The sequence below is a fragment of the Leiobunum rupestre genome, chromosome 2 (assembly GCF_980474605.1).
Source record: "Leiobunum rupestre chromosome 2, qqLeiRupe1.1.hap1, whole genome shotgun sequence".
Taxonomy (NCBI): Eukaryota; Metazoa; Arthropoda; class Arachnida; order Opiliones; family Sclerosomatidae; genus Leiobunum; species Leiobunum rupestre.
Window position 1 is genome coordinate 49,547,333 of NC_143385.1, and position 23,052 is coordinate 49,570,384.

Below are 23,052 nucleotides of genomic sequence, written 5' to 3' on the forward strand. Positions count from 1 at the left end.
TTCACTACAAAAATCTTCGAAAATTCTAGAAGGAAGTTTACTTTGGACCAATCAGAAAACGACTGGGTTAAATCACGTTATCCGAAATAGCCAATTACGTAAATTCCGTGTTAACCCAGTAGGCCAGAGCTCTCTTCAAGGACGACACGGCCAACTGTGCTGTTCGCGCTTTAGTTAAGTGCAAGCAGCACGTAATCCAAGTTGGTCGTGTCGGGTGAGATAGAAAGCGTTACGGTTACGGCACTTGTTGCTCTGCGCCGCAGCGCCAGGGCCGGCTCAAGAAATATTTTTCACCCGGGCAAGGGGGATTTTTGGCGCCCCTGTTATTTTGTAACTAAATTAAACTACCCCCCCCCCCTGTAAAAACATTAAGGCCCTCAAGGGGTCGGAGTGTGCAATAACTGGTGGCTTTACCGGGGAGTCGGGGTCCGGCTCTTGTAACCCATAAGGGCGGTGGCGCACTGGGAGATGTTAGCTCTGATCAAATGGTCCCATCTCCACCTCCGACTTTGGCCAGGTTTGGCTGGAAACTGAGCTTCGACTGAGGCTAACGGAGAGGGTCCGTTTAAACTAGCCGCCTCGGCGGATTGGGTAGCCTGCTGTGGGGCTGCGGGCCTCCGTATGAGGGCACGGCGGACCCTTCTCCCGGCCTTTTGGGGTTCCACCGGGATATCCGGTGCCAGCTGTGCCGGGTTATGCGGGCTGCTGTGTGCCCGCCGTTCCCCTTTAGGAGCTCTCTCCAATGGGCTTGGCTCCCTACCTTTCTCGGTAGGGTGTCGACTGGCGTTGCTAGAGCATCCGCTCTCTATCCCACTGCTGTGTGCGAAGTGGCGAGCGGGGCCGCCCCATTGCTGCTCCTTCTGCTGGGTGGGGTTCTGCTACCCATGCTGGTTTTGTCACCTGTCCGGGCATGTGGACGCTGGCGTAGGGCATTCTGATGAGACCGGCGGTGTAGTAGGCTGTATGATCGCTTGGAGCACCGGGATATAAATTTCTGACCACATGTAAAAACATTAACATGACCGTGTTATAAATTTACGGTTTTCATAACAATAAATAATCCCTTTAATCACTTTCTAAATACTTTGTGTAAACATATCTAATACCTTCTTTATGGTACAGGGTCATTTTACATGGAGCTTGAAACACTAGGTAAGGTGGCAAGACTAGTATACCTTAAGTACATTAATTATAATGTCCATACTGAATAGTATCACGGTTAATATGTGAAATAAAAGAATTCAGTTTACGAAGAACCTGTGAGTTAAAGATAAAAATAAAAATATCCAGGGATTATTTTTAACTCACGGGTTGTTCTTAGTAAACTTTATTCTTTTATTCATTACCTTAATTGCTTTAACAACTTAATTAAAAAAACTTTTTGCGGGATTTTTTGAGGCCTACACTTATGAACTTTTTTAAAGCTGTCGCTTGCTTTTCTGCTTTAACGGCTTCTCTTAATTTACTTTTTTTTTAAGAACCAGAATGCTTGTATTTCTCGGACATTTTAATTCAATTCAACGTGACTCAATTAATATCTATCTAACAAAAACTATTAAACTGAAACTAATAAATGGCTTTCTGCGCGTGCGCGTAAAATAGAAGAGATAGACTAACTGTAACCACGGACACACGACAGATTAAATCGTACTGATAGACTGCTTAAGAACTAGCCATCGAAAACGATTTAAATGCATTTTAGAATATTAAATGCAGGTTCATAATAGTCTAAGAAACAAATAGAATTCTTGAAAATGGCCTGCTAGTTTATTTATCATAAAGCTGGATAAATGACAACGAAATAGCTAGCAAGTACATATAAGTACTGTATTACTTTGGGGTTCCTTCTATTCTTGTGGCCCTAAATTGGTTAGAGTGTGCAATAACTAGTGGGTTTACCGGGGAGCTTCGACTGAGGCTAACGGAGAGGGTCCGTTTAAACTAGCCACCTCGGCGGATTGGGTAGCCTGCTGTGGGGCGGCGGGTCTCCGTGTGAGGGCACGTTGGTCCTGTTTCCCGGCCTTTTGGAGTCACACCGCGATCTCCGTGGTCAGCTGTGCCGGGTTATGTGGACTGCTGTGTCCCGTCGTTCCCCTTTAGGAGCTCTCTACAAAGGGTATAACTCTTTACCTACGTAGGTAGGGTTTCGGAAGGAGTTGCTATAGCATCCACTCTTACTCGCACGGCTGTAGTAAGAATTGGTCCGCTCATTGCTGCACCTTCTGCTGGGTTGAGTGGCTTGCGTCAAAGGTCCGACCATCAGTAGTAGGGTACTACTACCCGAGGGGCTATCGACTTCCCGTAATCGGTGTACACCCTAACTGTAATGATTACGTATTCTTCTGCAATCCTTTGTACTCATTTGTAATCTTCGTACTCATCTGTAATCACCGTAATCTTTATGAAATAACGCGTACTCATCTGTAATCACTTGTAATCATTTGTAAAGTGCGTAATAATCTGTAATCACGCTTATTCATTGGAATTATCCCGTACTCAATTACTCATCTGTAACAATTTTAAAGTTTTGGGTTGCCTGTGTACTCATCGTAATCCTTATGTTCTCATCATAATCATTCTGTACTCATCGTAATCATCTGAACTCATTAATGATTACGTAATCGGTGTACAGGCAAATTCTTACTGGCTAGACCCACGCTACTACCCATGCTGGATTTGTCACCTGTCCGGGCTTGGGGACGCTGGCGTAGGGCACTATGATGATAGGCCTCCGGTGGTATGGCCCCTGTTGCTAGGTACACCGGGCTAAAAATTCTGACACACTTCTATTCTTGTAGTATCGCCCAACCACTTTTTCTTCTTCATATTATATACCCTGGTTTATAATTAAAATACCAGGGAAATGCTTTATCCGTCAGAACTAAGCACCGTAGTTTTATGGTTTATTTACTATTTTAAAATAAATAGTCGCAAAAAAACAATCATCGACGATGTTGGACATTTTGGTTGGGAAAACGGTTTGTATTTCTTATTAGCTAAGGATTTTTCAAATTATGTTATGCTTTCATTAAAATTTTTATAAAGAAATCCAATTCTTGGTAAACTAAAAAGGCGCACAACTCAATTTTGGCGCCCCTCTCAAAACGGCGCCCCGGGCAGTTGCCCGGGTTGCCCGGCCCTTAAGCCGCCCCTGCGCAGCGCTCCCCAGTGGCGAAGGGTAACATAATCGTATAAAAACTGACACATAACCGTGTCTTAAAAATTAAAAGGTCTCATATCGGGCTCGTTACAAAAATATGGTCTCAGCTCGGACTCGTAGTAATACACTAAATTACATCGGACTCAGCTCAGGCTCAAAGCAATTAACTTTATAAAGGTCTCATCTCGGGTTCAAATTAAATGACCACAACGTTTTGGTCTCTTCTCGGGCTCGTATCTTTCTCATAATAGAGCCGAAACTCAGTCTCAAAGCGAGCTCGGGCTCTTAGTGTGAGACGATCCCGTTCAGCTATGTTTATTGCTACAGAAACTGTAGAGATATTTGGCGCAGGCGCATAAACAACTAACAGTGAGTAGTAGAATTGTAAGGCTTTAAAGGTGACGTAACCATGGTTGTACCCTTTTCGACTCGAAATTAGAAAAGAATCAAATTAAAATATTTAAAATCTCACTCGAAAAGAAATACAGAAATAAGATAACGTCAATCAAAAGAAATGACACTCCCAACCGCCCCCCTCGCAAGGAAGATAAATAATACCACTGCTCCTAAATTAGGCAAGGAATTCTCTTAACACTCCTCAATTATAAATGAGAAAACCAACTTTAAATTTGGACGGTAAGTTAAAATAATTGAACATGCAGTAAATATGTTAAATCTTGATTCAATTCAAAGATTAATATAATTAATCAATAGAAAATTATATTTCACGCATTCGTAACGATGAAATTTAAAAGTGATAAACTCCCCAAGAAGAATTCGAAATCAAATATTTACCGCCTAATCTGATGAACTGAGCGGCCAAGTCTTACGAGGAATCGACTCGGACGGCCACTGACTCCAAAAACGAAGTTTCTTTCTCCAGTTTTTAAAGAGCTCTAGCCAAGGTTTTCAAAACACCGAAATTCCAATGTCGGCCTCCGTTGCCGTCAAACTCTTCAGCAAAAGCGCCAAATTAAGTTTAAAAATTGCCCGCAATAATTATTCTTATTTGCGTCAATTAGTATGACTAACTAGACGACGAAATGTTTTCGTGAACCAGTAAGTTATAATGTTTCTAAATCTTTTATTATTTCGGTAAACATTTTATAATTTCCACATCCAAAAATTTAGATTTCTAACGCGTCTTCTTTATGAAACTGCTCCCTTAATAATAAAAATTTAATAGGGCTACTAAGAAATAGGTTTAAATTCAATCAAATTGAAATTAAAATAATTAGAATATTTTTTAATGAAGTAAATAATCTTGTATCTTTGAGTAACTAATATCTTTAGTGTCCAGTTAAACCAAAAAAATAATTAACTTTAAACGACCGACGCCACTCTTTCGAATTCAAATAATTTATTTAGAAAGTGAAGTTTACAATTATAACATTTCAAAAACAATTGAATTTAAACTTCTTATTCAAGCTGGAAGAACCAAATGTTGAAATGAATTATTTACCGAAAATATCCTATAAAGACAACAAACAAAAGAATTTTACCTTTATACTACGCTAACTTCTGTAGAAATTGATTGAAATGAGTGGCTATTTTGGAAGCAGTCCCAACCGGAGCCAAATCGCGGGGAACATTACCATCCACTACCAGGTATAATTCCCGATTGGAATTCGGGACCAAATTGAAGTATCCATCTGGAAGAGAATGTTTTTGGAAGATCTGAGTATCGTCATGGGTAAAAGGCAGAAACGTAGCTTGTGTGAACTCGTCTGATGCGCTTTTATTGACCGTTAAAACGAAGTTCGTTCGGATTGATCGTATGACGAGACCAGCATTGTTATTTTCCACTTGAAATCTCTGTGAATTTGCGGTAGATTGTTGGTTTACGACCGCTTTCCCGGCGTCACTATCTAAAACCTTTCCGGTCTCAACGTTGTAAAGATAATAAAACTGCTGCTCGTTAATGGTGTCGTTGATGTCGTGGGCGAAGTTGTGAGCGAGGGTTTTGGGGATGGTGTTCCTCTCGGACAGAGAACTAGGGCTTTTAGAACTTGCAAATGGGGAATTGAGTTTTCTCAACGAAAATAGTTCCCTGTAGTTCCCCTCGACGCACACCGATCCTCCGTGTATTTCTCGAGTGTTTTCGTTGTATTCAATACAGGTGCCGTCGAAAAGAACCAGATGATATGGTCCTGTAGGTGGTGCTGATGGTGTCAAATTCAACGAGGAGTCTGTGTTTTCCGCCACCAATTTCAACAAGACGTGCCCTATCACCGCATTATCAGCCACCAGCAACGACAAAGCCATTGTCACCTGAAAAACATGAAGGTGCTACAACTAAATTTTTTTCTTGTAATTGTAGAGCTCGAACTATGTGACCAATTATATACTTTTATATTTAATTCGTTAAAGCAATTTTGTAATCGAAAAAGCTTTAACACCTTGTTATTTTAAAAACGACTAGATTTGGTAAAAGCATAATTAGTTTCGCCACTTTTTACTAATTACTGCCATATTTTGAAGCAAGTGGTAGTTGTAATGGAAGCAGCAGTTATGGTTTGCAATATTAACTCCTCTACAAATAGTCTTAGAATAAGGAAAGTAAATCGAAAAACGATGAATCATTCTCGACTGTTTAAAAGGAAAAATCATTTACCAACCATTCCCGAACCTAAAACCAACTAATCTATTTCTATCCAAACGCGTTCCTTCCATTCCCGTATAAAGGAAATGAGTCTAAAATGTCGCCCGTTGGCCAACTGTTTAAAATTTTATTAACAAATTAATTTGATATTTACGAAAATGGAGCTGAGCTTCATTGTTGACTCTAGTTTGAGTTCTGACGACTTCTGCTGCGAAATATTTCACACTTGGTTTCGTCTGCAAAGTCTTATGAGCTTTACGGCATTTCTTAACCAGCTTTTATACTTTTGAGAATAGCAATAGATACATCATCTTCTAGATTCGTGTAATCTAGTATAAGTTTCTTAGGAATTCCAATTTTATTTTGCTATAATCAACTTTCTAGACTTTCAGAGGAAACTGCTTCGATAATATTTAAATTTATCTTTTTGAAAACCAAGAAATGTTTCGGCCTTTATCAATTTCCGAGAAATTATTTCTTAATATCGACGTTTCTTTTTCAGTTTATACGAGGATGACTTTATTGATATTTAGGGAGAATGACTGCGTGAAGACTCTCCGCGAGCATGATGGTCAAATTCCCCCCGCCACGGTTTGAGCAAAGGAAACACTTTATCAGTGTGTTATGGAGTAAACGTAAAGATTTGCTTTTGATTTTCTTTCATATTAACAGTCGATTCGGTTTTATTTTACATCAACCCCATCGAGACTTACAAGATAACCCTTACCATGAAAATTTATTTTTCATTTCAAACAAGCGTTAAGTTCAAGCCCAAATTGAAGTTATGTGTCTGGTAATCGAAATTTTTCAATTTAATTTAATAATTGTAGTAAAAATATATTGTTGAATCTAATTTTCTTTTTAAATCAAAACAAGATGTCACGGACTTTGAAGTACACACAATCCCCCCGATGAATTTAATTAATTTGAATACTTAATTCCAATTTAAACCCATTTCAATCATTCAATGATTCCAAATAACACTGTCTAGAGTTCGTAAACGAAAGCTTCATGATTTTATATTGAATCATGTTCCGGTTCCTATGAAAACGCTACATGGATCTGCATGGCACCATTAAGATTCCATTGCTGAATCCTAGTCGGTTCGAAATTACAATGTCAAGAGTTCTTAAGGGATAGCTTTCAACTACTATATGTGATATTTCCTAATTGATTGTGACTGTCGTCTCTTTATATTTTTTACAACTATTTAATAATATATTTTAATAAGTGCTTATGAACAACTATAATAGTAGTTAGTGTAGGGAGTTGTTGGTTCACGTTGCATGGTCTTGCCACCACCCTCCTACGCATTGTAACCCGGCTACCTGAGTTAATGGCTTTAAAAGTCAATTGATAACTTAGTTCTAGCTGAATATGAAAACCGCTAAGATTCTATTTCTATCCCAGAGATTCAACGTTGATCCATTAAAATCACTCAAGAACTCAGTTCCACAAAGAACGGTGGAGTTCTAAAAGAAACCCATTAGGAACCCCTTTTAGGAACCCCTTTTAGGAACCCCTTTTAGGAACCCCTTTTAGGAACCCCTTTTAGGAACCCCTTTTAGGAACCCCTTTTTTCTAAGTGTGTATAATACACCATTCTCTTGTCCCTTCCACTTCGCTTACACAGCGGCGTGCTTAGAGGTCTCGCGGCTCGTGGCGAAATGCATGGGCGAAACTGAGTGTAGCGGCCCTTAGGTATATACATCCCTATGGTAAAATTTTAGCGGCCCTGGGTGACCGCCCTGCTCGCCTCAGCCTAAGCACGGCCCTGCGCCTACAATGCAATACAGCATTATCTTTTCCCTTCCTCTTCGCCATCAATACACCTTTCTCTTTTCCCTTCCTCTTCGCCTACAATGCAATGCACCATTCTCTTTTCCCTTCATATTCGCCTTTAATACAATACCCCATTCTCTTTTCCCTTCCTCTTTGTCTTTATTACAATACACCATTCTCTTTTCCCTTCCTCTTTGTCTTTATTACAATACACCATTCTCTTTTCCCTTCCTCTTTGTCTTTATTACAATACACCATTCTCTTTTCCCTTCCTCTTTGTCTTTATTACAATACACCATTCTCTTTTCCCTTCCTCTTTGTCTTTATTACAATACACCATTCTCTTTTCCCATCATATTCGCCTTTAATACAATACCCCATTCTCTTTTCCCTTCCTCTTTGCCTTTTTACAATACACCATTCTCTTTTCCCTTCCTCTTTGTCTTTATTACAATACACCATTCTCTTTTCCCTTCCTCTTTGTCTTTATTACAATACACCATTCTCTTTTCCCTTCCTCTTTGTCTTTATTACAATACACCATTCTCTTTTCCCTTCATATTCGCCTTTAATACAATACACCATTCTCTTTTCCCTTCCTCTTCACCTATAAGACATTATAGCAGTGGTGTACCGAGGGGTATTGGCTTCCGGTTAAAAAATTTAATATTTCAGAGGAAATTTATCTTGTCTTTTTTAATTTGACTATCAATAGAAAGCTCAAAATTAACTAGAGCAGTGAATTTCGGGAATCTTGGGATTTTATAAATAATATAAAGGAGGCGCCTCTTAATACTACAATCAACCAATGCATAGGCCTAACAACCAAAAAGGTTAAATCAATAAAATTTAATATTAAAAAGTTCCTTTTCCAAACTTTTTTAAAATAAGGGCTCTAGCCTTCAGCGTTTACCTTTCTTACGTACAAACCTAATTCATTAAAACTAAGACCCCGCGTGAAGCCGGGTATTAAAGTTAGTAATTTCTCTAAAATATAAAATCTCAAAAATGTTGAATTTTAAGAAAATAGTCAAGTAAAAACTAGGAAAATACCCCCTTTTTAAGAGCTTATTTTAAAGCTCTGTTTTAGAGCTATCAAATAGTGTTATTGTATTTCGTGATTCAATTCGCCCACATGACCTTTAAGCCCCTCGAATGAGACCTCCCAAAAATTAAACAATACATTTTGACATCCAATAACCTGGTACCAACTCCCGTTAGGACTATAAACTCTACGCCTCTGAATTGGCCTTGGCAAAATGTGTAAGATTGTCTTAAATTGTTTAAATTAAATTTATATTTAAAAAGTTATTAAATTTTAAGCGAAGGGGTACCTAAATCGAGGTACGCTATACCAAAAAGGGGTTTTTTTAAAACTGGAATTATTCTGGAACTTCTAAATATCCGTTGTTTTAGCATATCTATCTGTAGAAGTGAAGAGAAGCTCATTGTGAAAAACTAAATGAAAAGAGACTTAAAACGGTTTTGAAATTCACAATTAATTTATTTAAAAAATCCAACGTTTCGGAGGAACTGTTCCTCCTTCTTCAGACTTGTAAAAATCCCCGAAGAAAGAGGAACAGTTCCTCCGAAACGTTGGATTTTTTAAATAAATTAATTGGGAATTTTAAAACCGTTTTAAGTCTCTTTTCATTTATATCTATCTGTGATTAAATTAAAACAAAATCGGTTGACCCAAAGTGACATGATTGGTCGAAATCAAATATAATTCTTTTAATGAAAGTTTGGTTTAAATTCAAAGGGAACAGTTAACAATTTAAAAAAATAATCAAAAACTTCGAGACTTCCAGTTAGTTATTTCTACGAGCTAAGGGCCCGGTGCAGAGACGTTTTTAAGAATCGCAAAATAGCAATTCCTCGCTAAATTAACAGAAAGGGGGCGTGGTTTCGGAAAATCGCGAGCTTCACGCCAAATCGGTGTGCAGAGACACGGCCAACTTCAATCACGCGTACCGCGCTTTAACGGCCCCGTCAATCGCCCGAATTTAACGTGTATATATTTTCCTACCAGGGTTTCGCTACGACCAAAATTTAACGTTAGTCAGATAGGAAAAATCCACAAAAAACAATTATTTTTAAATAAATTTTAAAAAACATTGAATTAAACCGAATGTAGGTTAATATTTAACTAATAGTATAATATTTTTTTAATGATTCTAAGAGTTAAACAGAAACCAAGAACATCCTCTAGATGCTGCCAGTATTATTGTATGATACTTGAAACACATGTAAATAAATAAATAAAACAAAAAGTGAAAAGAAAATTCACTGTAACTTCAGGGTAAATATATTATTTTAACATTTTTTATTAAATAATATTAAGTTAAAATATATTATAAGCGCAATAAATGATAATTTTAGGTTTCAACAAGTTTTAAGCTTTCGTCTTTTTAAACCTAGAATAATATTGTATATTTAGTAAGGGCCGGTTTGTAATTTTATCTGACTGAATTTTTTTTCCATAATAAAGGTACAACCCTGAACAGAAATCATCCTCCTAGAAATGCAGGCTGAAGACCATCTACCTTTTACCTATTTAGTTCCAAAGATGAACCTAAGCATCTTTTATCTTCAATTATATTAGTTTTATGATTCTTACTCTTAAAACTAATTAGATTTACAGAAAATACTACCTAAGAACGGTTATAAACTCGTGAATTTGCTATATATATATACTATTAATAAAGATTTGTTATTATTAAAGATTTATAAATTTTAAGAGACACATTATTACGCGTCAAAACGTTCTAAACACCTCTACAGCCCTCAAAACTATGTATTCTAATACGCGTCTCTTTCTCTTCATTAAATATTTATAAGGTAATATTTTTTAAATTATGAATTATACATAAATCTATTGCGAAAAGATAGTTTAACTTAGGCTACTATACCTTGTTTTTTTCTAAATAGGAAAGTGGAAAACCGAAGAAAAAACATTTTTCCGCGATTTTGCTTGTATTCCCCACCTTTGGTGATAGTAGGTATTTGGTCGTATGTAGCGCCCCTATCGGGATTATTCATACACGCAAATTAACATTAGATGCGAGACGATTGACGGGGCTGCTAAAGCGCGGTACGCGCGATCGAAGTTGGCCGTGGCAGAGACATCGCGATCGCAAAATAAACAGGAATACGTTCTGTTTATTTTGCGAGAGGTCTACGGCAGTCGCTAGCCGCCGAAAAGCTCGCTAAAGCAATGGCGGATTGTGGTACGCAAAGAGCTCGGGAAATAAATTGAGAAGTAAACGCTTTTTACCTACTTTAATAAGATAGATAATACAACACGATAGTGTGTCAGAATTTATAGCCCGGTGTACCTAGTAACAGAGATCATACCACCAGAGGCCTATCATCATAGTGCGCCACGCCAACGTCCCACTAGCCCGGACAGGTGACAAATCCAGCATGGGTAGCAGAACCGTACTACTGATGGTCGCACCTTTGGCGCAAGCCACTCAACCCAGCAGAAGGAGCAGCAATGCGTGGACCAATCCCCACTTCGCACACAGCAGTGGGATTAAGAGTGAATGCAAGGAGTCAAACCCTTTGGAGAGAGCTCCTAAAGGGGAACGACGAGCACACAGCAGTCCAAGTAACCCGGCACAGCTGGCACTGGAGATCCCGGTGTGACTCCAAAAGGCCGGGAAAAAGGACCGCCGCCCCACAGCAGGCTACCCAATCCGCCGAGGTGGCAAGTTTGCACGGACCCTGTCCGTTAGCCTGAGCCGAAGCCCAGTATCCAGCCCAAACCTGACCGAAGTCGGAGGTGGAGATAGGAACATTTTATCAGAGCTAACATCTCCCAGTGCGCCACCGCCCTTATGGGTTACAAGAGCCGGACCCCGACTCCCCGGTAAAGCCACCAGTTATTGCACACTCTAACCCATTTAGGGCCAATACAACACGATAGGTCAGAATCTTTTAAATTATTAAAATTTTAGTTTCTAGCTCATTATCGCTTTCCGAAAATTATTTTTGTCGAATTATTGTCAGAGCCAAGGCCTAACCACAATCTTGGTATACGAAACAGAAAAATAAGCAATTTTACAGTTAAGAATAAATTACAATAGGGAATCTTATACATTACTACTTTGGGTGTATTCTAAGCCTTGGTTTATTTATAGATCCTTATTTGCTGGTAGTGTATGCAGTGAGTTTTAACTAATGAGTCAGTAATGACATTGTGAATTGGTTCAGTGTATCAAGGATCTTAAGCTATCAACCAGCGTTTATACCAATTCAACTACCGAGAAGAAACCTTTCCTCAGGTAGACTAGGAGTAGCGATAAAAGATGTATTGGAATATTCAAGTTTATTTGGCATGCATAAAGAGCTTACCGAGCCAATTTGATGTATTACCCGAGGGGTCGGACACTTGCCATTATTTTGTACGCGATTTCGGCGATTTTATCATCACATTTTGAAGTGATTTTGGGATTTTAATGTTAATTTACCATAGAGAGAGTTAAAAGATTTTGCGATTGTATACAAAGTGTACGGAATTTTGGTAAATGTCCGACCCATCGGTATTACCTTAAAAGTGTTTGTCAGTGAATTCTACACGCTTATATCATTTGTTACAATTTATACCTGGACTAGGCTATGTAAATACCAGATAATTAGGTGGAACAACAACTTATATCATAAAGCAGGACCATGGTTTTACGTGTGATCAATATAGGATATTTCGCTAGAAATTGCTTTAGACAATTACCCATTTTTGTACACTCGTGAAATTGCTGTTTTTTTATTTATTGATTTATGTTATAACTAGATTTATTTTAATTGCTATCAGCTAAGTTTTGTAATAAATATTTTCCTAAAAACCAAATGATAAGGCTCATTTTCTAACAGAATTCTTTTCGGAAAATGTTGGCTTATAATAGTTATGAATCTTATTTTCATTCGTTATTTTATTGGTGTACCAACCATATTATAAAAATATATTTTTAAAATAACAAAACCATTAAACAGTGTAATAAATGCAACCAATTTAATAAGTAATAAGAGTAAGAAAATTATATAATCAGAAGAAACTAATTTTCATGCACTCTTTTATGGCTTTAAAAAAGATTTTGTATAACCTCTCATTCTTCAGAAACTAATTTGCTTTCCCTTCGTGGCTATATTATATAAATATATTTTAATAAAATAACGGATTTAACTATAAAAATTCTAATAATAAAATAGAGTAAGAAAATTATTAATTAGAAGAGCCATCATTTCATCGTCAAAATGCAAGCCAACCATAACCACGTGATAGCTTTTTGCGTCAAAAATCGAGCTCTCCCATTGGTCCGTGACCTGCGGATAAAATTTCGACAAAAAAACCGCGTCGCCGATTAACAGGAATCGCTGAAACGTCTCTGCACCGCGATTTCGATTGCGAGGATCGCCAAATAAACAGCTCGCTAAAACCGAATCGCAAAATAGCAATCCTGTTAAAATTAACAGGAATCGCAAAACGTCTCTGCACCGGGCCCTAAATTGTTAAAAAAGTTAAAAGTTGTGGCATATGTTTCAAAAACTTTCAAAAATGAGGAATATACATAAAAAAATAAAACAAACCTTTATTAGCAAATGCGTCAAAAACATTCCCGAGGTGGTTATCTCCGATTTGGTTCAAACTCAGGTAGTAACTTGAAAATCCCTAAAAGGGTGGACAAGAAAGGGCTTTCGTTTTACCATGGCAACCAAAAATGTTTTTCGAAACTTAAAGACTGATTTTCTCTATGAAAATTAACATGGGAATATTTTTCAAAAAATTAAAATTAGATACATAACTCAGGTCATGGCTAAATCTGGTACATTTGGACCAATGTCCGTCAATTTTGGTAAATATGAGTAAATATACATATATTGGGTAAATACCATAGATATAGGAAACGTATATAAAGGTCTAGATAAAATATTTCTAAGGCAATGAATACGGAGGTGACAGCTAGCAGAAACGCGTAATTTCTGCAGGCTATCCTTATAAGGCGCAATCTATCGGTAAGAAAGCTCGTGCTATTGTCTCCTGCTTAAAAATTATACTAAAAGTCACCAACCGATGGTATCTAAAGACTAGTGTTCGGAATTGTTTATTCATTATCCACAAATTTTCCGATTTATTTAAAAGACGTTGGTCAAAAGAATATCATTTTAACTTATTTAATTGTTTTTTACTCAACAAGCATTTATTTGAATAAAAGTGGTATTTATTTAAATAATAGGCTTATTCACTTTCGATTATTTAAACATTTTACAATTTTTATTCAGATATTGGTTATTAAAATAAATATTATTTAAATATGGCCGAGCTTATTTTATTCATGGATAAAAATTAATCGACTGCCGACATCTACTAAAGACTACAGCCTGCGGAAAGGTCAAGCACTTAGTACTAAAATGCTAAGAGAGCTAGCGCTCTTGGTCACGTGCCTTCCTCGGTGTCTGCTAAGTGTCAATTCCATATTTTATGTTAGGCTTAGACGCCCCGAAATTTATCTAGACCTTTATATACATTTCTTATATGGTAAATACGAGTAATCAGTTTTTAAGTTGTGAAAAACATTTTTGGTTGCCAGGGCAAAACTAAAGCCCATTCTTGTCCACCCTTTTAGGCAAAGCGTATGGAGGTAACCTCCATACTCTTTGCTTTTAGGGATTTTCAAGTTACATGAAGGTCTACTTACCACCCGAGTTTGAACCAAATCGGAGATAAACACCTCGGGTAGTCTCCTTGTGAGTACAAACCTGAATAAATATGATTAATTCGCTTAACTATATATTACAAAAGCATTGGTACATGATTATTTGAAACAGCAAAGGCTTAAATTTACCAGTCACGGGTACGTTTAATCGTTCATGAGTTTGTCACACAAATAATAGCTCTTTAAGAAGATCATAGCTCACTGCTATTTTTCAACTTCTTAAATTTCCAAAATTATCTAAATTATCATTACAAGTATTTACACCATAGATAAAGAAATTAAACACGGTCGAGTAAAGTAAAACTAAAACTTTTGGCCACGACACGCATTTAGCAACTACCGCAGGGTTGCCAGATTCCCAGCACTGGATTATCGTACCGAGTTTCGATTTGGATCGTACTAGATTAAGAAGGATCGTGCGGCTGAAAACCAGTCACTTTAGCCCAAAATATATTTAGAGATAAAAAACAGTTTGCTAAACCTATTTTGCTAACTTTTTGGTACGAAAATACACGTGAGAAAATATTACCGATTCGTGGCGACAACTATCAGTTCATAATCCAAATTGGTGGTACATTTATAATTATTTTACGTCGGCAGATAGTTGTTTAACCCGACATATAACATGTATAAAAAAAAACCATACCAATGCAAATGAGAACACCAACCTAAATTTTGACCGTAAGTTAAACTAATTGAACATGCAGTAAATTTGTTAAATTCGGTTCGATTCAAAGACATTTATAATTAATCAAAAGAAAATTATATTTCACGCATTCGTAACGATGAAATTTAAAAGCGATAAACTTCCCAAGAAGAATTCGAAATCAAATATTTATCGCCTAATCTGATGAACTGAGCGGCCAAGTCTTACGAGGAATCGACTCGGACGGCCACTGACTCCAAAAACGAAGTTTCTTTCTCCAGTTTTTAAAGAGCTCTAGCCAAGGTTTTCAAAACACCGAAATTCCAATGTCGGCCTCCGTTGCCGTCAAACTCTTCAGCAAAAGCGCCAAATGAAGTTTAAAAATTGCCCGCAATTATTATTCTTATTTGCGTCAATTAGTATGACTAACTAGACGACGAAATGTTTTGCCAAACCAGAAAGTTAAAATGTTTCTAAAATTTTTATTATTTCGGTAAACATTTTATAATTTCCACATCCAAAAATTTAGATTTCTAACGCGTCTTCTTTATGAAACTGCTCCCTTAATAATAAAAATTAAATAGGGCTACTAAGACATAGGTTGAAAATCAATCAAGTTGAAATTAAAATTATAAGAATATTTTTCAATAAAGTAAATAATTTATTTAGAAAGTGAAGTTTACAATTATAACATTTCAAAAACATTTGATTTTAAACTTCTTATTCAAGCTGGAAGAACCAAATGTTGAAATTAAATATTTACCGAAAAGATCCTATAAAGACAACAAACAAAAGAATTTTACCTTTATACTACGCTAACTTCTGTAGAAATTTATTGAAATGAGGCGCTATTTTGGAAGCAGTCCCAACAGGAGCCAAATCAAGGGGGACATTACCATCCACTACCAGGTATAATTCCCGATTCGAATTCGGGACCAAATTGAAGTATCCATCTGGAAGAGAATGTTTCTGGAAGATCTGAGTATCGTCGTGGGTAAAAGGCAGAAACGTAGCTTGCGCGAATTCGCCTGATGCGCTGCTATCGACCGTTAAAGCGAAGTTCGTCCCGATTGATCGAATGACGAGACCAGGAGTGCTAATTTCCATTTTAAATCTCTGTGAATTTGCGGTAGATTGTTGGTTTACGACAGCTTTCCCGGCGTCACTATCTAAAACCTTTCCGGTCTCAACGTTGTAAAGATAATAAAACTGCTGCTCGTTAATGGTGTCGTTGATGTTGTGGGCGATGTTGTCATTGAGGGTTTTGGGGATGGTGTTCCTCTCGGACAGAGAACTAGGGCTTTTAGAACTAGCAAATGGGGAATTGAGTTTTCTCAACGAAAATAGTTCCCTGTAGTTCCCCTCGACGCACACCGATCCTCCGTGTATTTCTCGAGTGTTTTCGTTGTATTCAATGCAGGTGCCGTCGAAAAGAACCAGATGATATGGTCCTGTAGGCGGTGCTGATGGTGTCAAGTTCAACGAGGAGTCTGTGTTTTCCGCCACCAATTTCAACAAGACGTGCCCTATCACCGCATTATCAGCCACCAGCAACGACAAAGCCATTGTCATCTGAAACACACGAAGGTGGCACAATTACAACTTAATTTTTTTACTTGAAATTGTAGAGCTCCGACTCTGTAACCCATTATATACTTTTAAATTTAATTTGGTAATGGAAAAAGCTTTAACACCTTGACATTTTTAAAACGACTAGATTTGATACAAGCATGGATTAGTTTCGCCATTTTAGCGAATTGCTTTCAGCTATTTCGTAAACTATAAATAAAAGTGGGTTGTTGAAAACTAATTTAAATTTCAAATTGAAATAATTACGGAACCTCCTTAAGTATTACTGATCAATTAAAATCAATTATTGTATTAAATCGCTAGATTATTTGAAATCGAGTGTATTTATTAGATTGTTGATATTAATTGAATACTGCCACCTGGATTAATGGCTTTTAAAATCGCTTGATGACTTGGGCCTAAGGCTTGGGTATTAGCCTAGCTGATTATCATTATTAATGTCGCCCGTTCCGACTGTTATCCCTCGCTTAACTATTATATTAAAATTTTCTATAATAAAATAAATTTGTATTTACGAAAATGGAGCTGAACTTCTTCATTGTTGACTCTTGTTTGAGTTCCGACGACTTCTGGAACGATATATTTCACACTTGGTTTCGTCTGCAAAGTGATATGAGCTTTACGGCATTTCTTAACCAGCTTTTATACTTTTGAGAAATGCATTTGATACATCATCTTCTAGTTTCGTGTAATCTAGAAGAAGTTTCTTAGGAATTCCGATTTTATTTTGCTGTAATCAACTTTCGTGACTTTCAGAGGAAACTCTGCTTCGATAATATTTAAATTTATCTTTTTGATAACCAAGAAGTGTTTCGGCCTTTATCAATTTCCGAGAAATTATTTCTAAATATCGACGTTTCTTTTTCAGTTTATACAAGGATGACTTTATTGATATTTAGGGACAATGCCTGCGTGAAGACTCCGCGAGCATGATGGTCAAATTCCCCCCGCGACCAGATGGGCAAAGGAAACACTTTACCAGTGTGTGTCATGGAGTAAACGTAAAGAAATGCTTTGTATTTACTTTCATATTAAAAGTCGATTCGCAGAAAATGCGGTTTCATTTTACATCAACCCCATCGAGACTTAAAGATAACCTTTCGTGTGATCATTTGTTTTTCATTTCGAACAAGCGTTAAGTTCGAGCCTCAATTGTAGTAATGAGTCTGGTAATCGATATTTTTAAATTTAATTTTATAATTGCACTAAAAATGTATTGTTGAATCTAATTTTTATTTTTTAATTAAAACAAGATGTCACGGACATTTGAGTACACACAATCCCCCGATGCATTAAATATATTTTGAATATTAAATTTAAATTACACTCACTAATCATAACCAACCAATTGGGACTCGATGAAAACCCATAGCCACGCTCAATAACAAACGCGCGGTGCCCTAAAAAGAACGCCGAAAAAGTTCAACGCGCACAATCGTCGATTTTAAGAAACTCCGGTTTTATTTGACTTATAAGATGACTTGTACTGTGATAATTTATTTTCCATTTCGAAGAAGCGTTTAATTCGAAAATCAATTGTAGCGTTTAATGAGTCTAGTTTTCGGTATTTTTAAATAAATGTTTATTAATTTTATTAAAAATATAATAAACCAAATATTTCTTTAAAGATTGAAATAATCAAGGTGGCTCTAAAAGTTGGGAAACCCCAAGTCACGGACACACGCCTTTCATTCAGCTGGAAACCAATTCCGCCAAGATACCAGACAAGCGTGCACCCTTGCCGTTAACCTGAGATATTGAAGAGTGTGATTCCTAAGACAATATAATATATGATATCCCTTTCTCTTGGCCTAGAAGAACGAAAAAGAATTATCTTTTCCCTTCCTCTTCACCTACAATACAAATCCGAAATTATCCTTTCCCTTCCACTTCGCCTAAAGTACAATACACCATTCGCTTTTCCTTTCCTCTTCGCCTACAATACCATCCACAATTCTCTTTTCCCTTCCTCTTAGCCTACAATATTATATTTTATCTTCATCTTTGTTTACAAGACATTATAGCGGTGGCGTAACGAGGGGTATTGGCGCCAGTAAAAAATTATATGTCAGACTCCGTTGGATTTCTGACTGTCATAAAGTTACACTACTCTCCCAATGGAAGCCAAAAACAGTTATTTTAGCTTGCCCAACTTGTCACTTTTTCAAGTCGTATTTTTTCAGTGAAAAAGACGTCTATTTTTTTCGCGCCAACGCTATTTGTACGTTTTCGGTGACCCTCTACAATTTTCTCATTGACAATTTTCTTATAGCATCTAGCGGTTAAAATGTAAATTTTCAAAAAACGTGAAACTATTTTTCGATTTAGATGCAATTTTGGTAGAAAGTGTCCCCCGGCACGTATATTGTACAGTACAAATTTCAACTTTCTAGAAAACATAGTTTTTGAAAAGAATCACTTTTTCGAGCAAAAAAAAACACCCTGTATAATGATTAATTATTCAGTTATGTCATCATGAATGTTAATAACTAAATTCTACGCGCATATAATTAATTCGAAACGACAAGCGCTTCTATAGGACCTTTAGGATCATTTAAATATAAGCAACGTATATAGTTGGAATAATTTTGGGCATTTTGGTGCCTATCTTAAGCGTCGCCCCGTTCAACATGCCCCCTCTTCCCCCCTATCAATACGCCTCTGCATTATGTAAATATCTTTTCCCGTTATATTGCCATAAAAAATATCTTTCCGTTCCTATTTGACTACAATACAATGCACGATGATATTTTCCCTTCCTCTTTCCTTACAATACAATAAACGATAATCTTTTCCCTTCCTATTCGCCTACTATTTTATTTCATCTACCTTTTCAGCTACAATTAAATACACAGTTATGTTTTATTTGCCTTTTCGCCTACAATTCCATTATTTCCATAAACAGTTATATTTTCTCTTCCTTTTCCCCTACAATACAATACGCCTTTCTCTTTTGCCCACCCGACAATAGAGAATTATCTTTTCCTTTCCAATTTGCCTAAAATACAATACCCAATTATATTTTACCTTCTTTGACTACAAGACAATACACAACTCTCTATTTCCTTCCAATTCGCCAACAGTACACAAATAACATTTTCCTACCTATTCACCTACAATACAAAGCCAAATTATCTTTGACCTTCCTCTTCGTCTACAATACTCTTCCCTTTTCCTTATCCGCTCTATTTCACCTCCTCAACCGCAATAAATTACCCTTTCTCTTTTCCATACATTTCCCAATTTCTCTTTATCTCCCTTTCCCTTTTAACAACATCGGGTTACTATGGTAAATCTCTCTCTGGTCAAACTTCCCGCCACTTTCAATCACCTTTCAAATAACTTGTTTTGCTTTCCCATCTTTAACTTTTTATATTATTAGGAACGTTTTAAATTAAAAGTAAAGAAAATTTCAATATTGGAAAATAAATGGTTTCATTTTTTTTGGTAATGGCAACTTTCTAAACATATATTCGGCTTAATTTTCTTAATCTTTAAGAACTAAATTAGTTTAAAATTTGTTTTAAAAACCACGCATATCATTTCAATTGATCTTAAATTGATTTCGAAAATAATTAAAGATATATTTTTCAATATTAGTCGATAATTCATCAGTTTTTTATTTGGTATGTAACAATGAACATAAGAGTAAATACTATGTGAAAAAATCGACGCACTTGGTCCAATAGATGTTTCTTTGAAATAAAATCATTTAAAAGTAATAATATATTATGTTTCCCTTCCGTCACTTGTAAAAGTAAGCAACATTTAAACAAGAAGGCCACGTAACTTTATAGGAAGACCAATTCTGTTTGGATTACCGCCATATTGGAAATAGGTTGAAATGTTTGTAACGCGCGTGACTCAAAAACGTCGGAGCCGAATTGAACAAATACGATGTCGATCTCAATTAACACCTCACACTTATCCCCTGAAACTCTAAAAGGATGGAGACTACATGTACGCGCGAGAAGGAACTAAACGGAGCCCTCGCAAAATTCAAACCTATTCTCAGATATCAGTACCCTGATCTGACCAAAGGCAATTTTAAGGGGGAAGAATACAGTAAAAGCCTCTTTTTCGTTCAAGCCGAACGTTTCTGTTTTAACATTTACGTAATTTAATTATATTTTTCTTATTAGGCTGAACCTTCCTCTAGTGCTTAAAATAATTTTGATAATTATAATATTAATAGTTAACGAGATATAAGGTGCTAACTAAAGGGTAGTTTGGGCGCTTGTCCAACCGCTTTAGCTCCGGGGGTCAGAATTAAAACGTAATTATTTTAGTCACTAAACAATAGGCTGTACTACACCTAAATATTAATTACCTCTCCGAGGGGACTTTGTACCCTAGGAGGGGTTATATAACCCCCGTGTCTGTCTGTCTGTCTGTGGGTCTGTCTGTCAGGCCTGCGAACGCGTTCGCATTTTCGGGGCAAAGGTTAATCATTGCGTACGCAGTTTCTCGAAGGGTTTGCAAAACCACCGCGTGACGGTGAGCGTTAAGGGATAAATTGGCGGTTGAGTTTGGTTTGGATGGTGTTTTTTCCTTATCGCTCACCGTCGTGACGGTTTTAATTCAGTTTTATTGGGTATTTCGTTATTGTAATGTTTATGCGTAGGTTGTGAATGTTGAGTTCGTGTTATGACGGTTGCGGGTGTTGATTTTGTGGTGTTTGTGTTATGATGGTTGTGGATGTTGATTTTGTGATGTTTGTGTTATGATGGTTGTGGATGTTGAGTCTGTTGTGTTAGTACGGGCGTTTTCTCTCCAACTTCTTCTTAATGACTTTGGGACGGACCGAGTGCTGAGTGTTATGCAACCTCTCAACGTCCAATGGCAGGGTTTCCACCAATTGTTCACGGTATTCGTCTTAGTATTAATTTGCGATTTATTGGCGCCGGTTGGGAATTGAACCTGGGTCTGCCTCGTGCAAGAGATTTACTCTAACCACTCAACCACCAACGCTTGTTTTTCTTTGGCGAATGTCCTTTACCAAGTTATAACGTTAGGTACTATAATTTATTCTACATCATTTTTAATATTTATAAATTATATTAATCTTATATTTAATTAAATATTTATATATTATATTAATCTTATATTTAATTATATATTTATAAATTATATTAATCTTATATTTAATTAAATATTTATAAATTATATTAATCTTATATTTAATTAAATATTTATATATTATATTAATCTTATATTTAATTATATATTTATAAATTATATTAATCTTATATTTCATTATATATTTATAAGTTATATTAATCTTATATTTAATTAAATATTTATAAATTATAATAATCTTATATTTAATTAAATATTTATAAATTATATTAATCTTATATTTAATGAAATATTTATAAATTATATTAATCTTAAATTTAATTAAATATTTATAAATTATATTTATCTTATATTTTATTAAATATTAATAAATTATATTAATCTTATATTTAATTAAATATTTATATATTATATTAATCTTATATTTAATTATATATTTATAAATTATATTAATCTTATATTTAATTAAATATTTATAAATTATATTAATCTTATATTTAATTAAATATTTATATATTATATTAATGTTATATTTAATTATATATTTATAAATTATATTAATCTTATATTTAATTATATATTTATAAATTATATTAATCTTATATTTAATTAAATATTTATAAATTATTTTAATCTTATATTTAATTAAATATTTATAAATTATATTAATCTTATATTTAATTAAATATTTATAAATTATATTAATCTTATATTTTATGAAATATTTAAGTATTTTAATGTAAAAGTTGATCGTGATCAAGAATTGAACTCGGGTCGCATTGTTACCACGTGGATAGTTCACCGCCGAGCCATTGACTTCCTTAGGGAAAATGTTAAAGTAAAGGAACCATTATGATAGGGCGGGTTTTTTTACTAAACGGATTAATACAATATCTCTGGATATTTTTTATTGAACTTTGTTTTTTTATTTTTGTGAGCTTGTTTTTATTTCGTCGGGAATTGAACGGGAGCGCGGTTTTAGAACTTTGATTCGTTGCCGCTGTGTTATTGTTTCCTTTTACGTTGTGTTATAAATCTGTAATATATTATTCAATGACGTTGTTAAACTCTTTAATTATCAGTAGGTTTATTTTTTCGGATACGCTTTTTTGTTGTGTTTTTTAACTGATCCTGATTACGTTCTTTTTTGTCTAATCTTTGGTTTTGTTGGTTTTTTCTGTCTTATATTTGTATCTACTATTTTTTAAGTTTATTTCCTTTTTCCCGCAAAATCGTCCAGTCTTAGAGGAACCTTAAAGAGCGTAAGTCATGCCCAAAAGCTTATCCGGTTTCATTATAATAACGAGAAAAATCGTATTTGTGAATGGTAAGGTGTTGCGCTTCTTGATATTATATTTTCTATTGCTTGATTTCTAAGTATTTGAACTAATTTATTGCTTGACTGCGTTATAATATTTTTCTATGAATTATTTTGATTCTGAAGTCTGATTGCTTGACTGCGTTATAATATTTTTCT

At 35.6% G+C, this 23,052-nt stretch overlaps 2 protein-coding genes across 2 annotated transcripts; both read right to left on the reverse strand.

Moving 5' to 3' along the window:
- Positions 1-4,503: 4,503 nt before the first annotated feature.
- LOC149957780 (uncharacterized) lies at positions 4,504-6,000 on the reverse strand. The gene is made up of 2 exons (XM_090164893.1): positions 5,917-6,000; positions 4,504-5,431 (listed from the first exon to the last, which is right to left on the reverse strand). Exons 1-2 carry the CDS (start codon positions 5,935-5,937, stop codon positions 4,670-4,672), a joined length of 783 nt encoding a protein of 260 aa, XP_090021019.1. The 5' UTR covers positions 5,938-6,000; the 3' UTR covers positions 4,504-4,669.
- A 9,550-nt stretch (positions 6,001-15,550) lies between these two features.
- On the reverse strand, positions 15,551-17,100 carry LOC149957781 (uncharacterized). The gene is made up of 2 exons (XM_090164894.1): positions 17,012-17,100; positions 15,551-16,478 (listed from the first exon to the last, which is right to left on the reverse strand). Exons 1-2 carry the CDS (start codon positions 17,033-17,035, stop codon positions 15,717-15,719), a joined length of 786 nt encoding a protein of 261 aa, XP_090021020.1. The 5' UTR covers positions 17,036-17,100; the 3' UTR covers positions 15,551-15,716.
- Between the last annotated feature and the right edge of the window lie 5,952 nt (positions 17,101-23,052).

Excerpts from the sequence above, each read along its gene's own strand:
- LOC149957781 (XM_090164894.1), bottom strand. The coding sequence starts at position 17,035 with ATGAAGAAGTTCAGCTCCATTTTC. Across the intron at positions 16,479-17,011 it reads AGAAGTTCAGCTCCATTTTC|ATGACAATGGCTTTGTCGTT; the intron begins GTAAATACAAAT and ends CGTGTGTTTCAG.
- LOC149957780 (XM_090164893.1), bottom strand. The coding sequence starts at position 5,937 with ATGAAGCTCAGCTCCATTTTC. Across the intron at positions 5,432-5,916 it reads TGAAGCTCAGCTCCATTTTC|GTGACAATGGCTTTGTCGTT; the intron begins GTAAATATCAAA and ends CATGTTTTTCAG.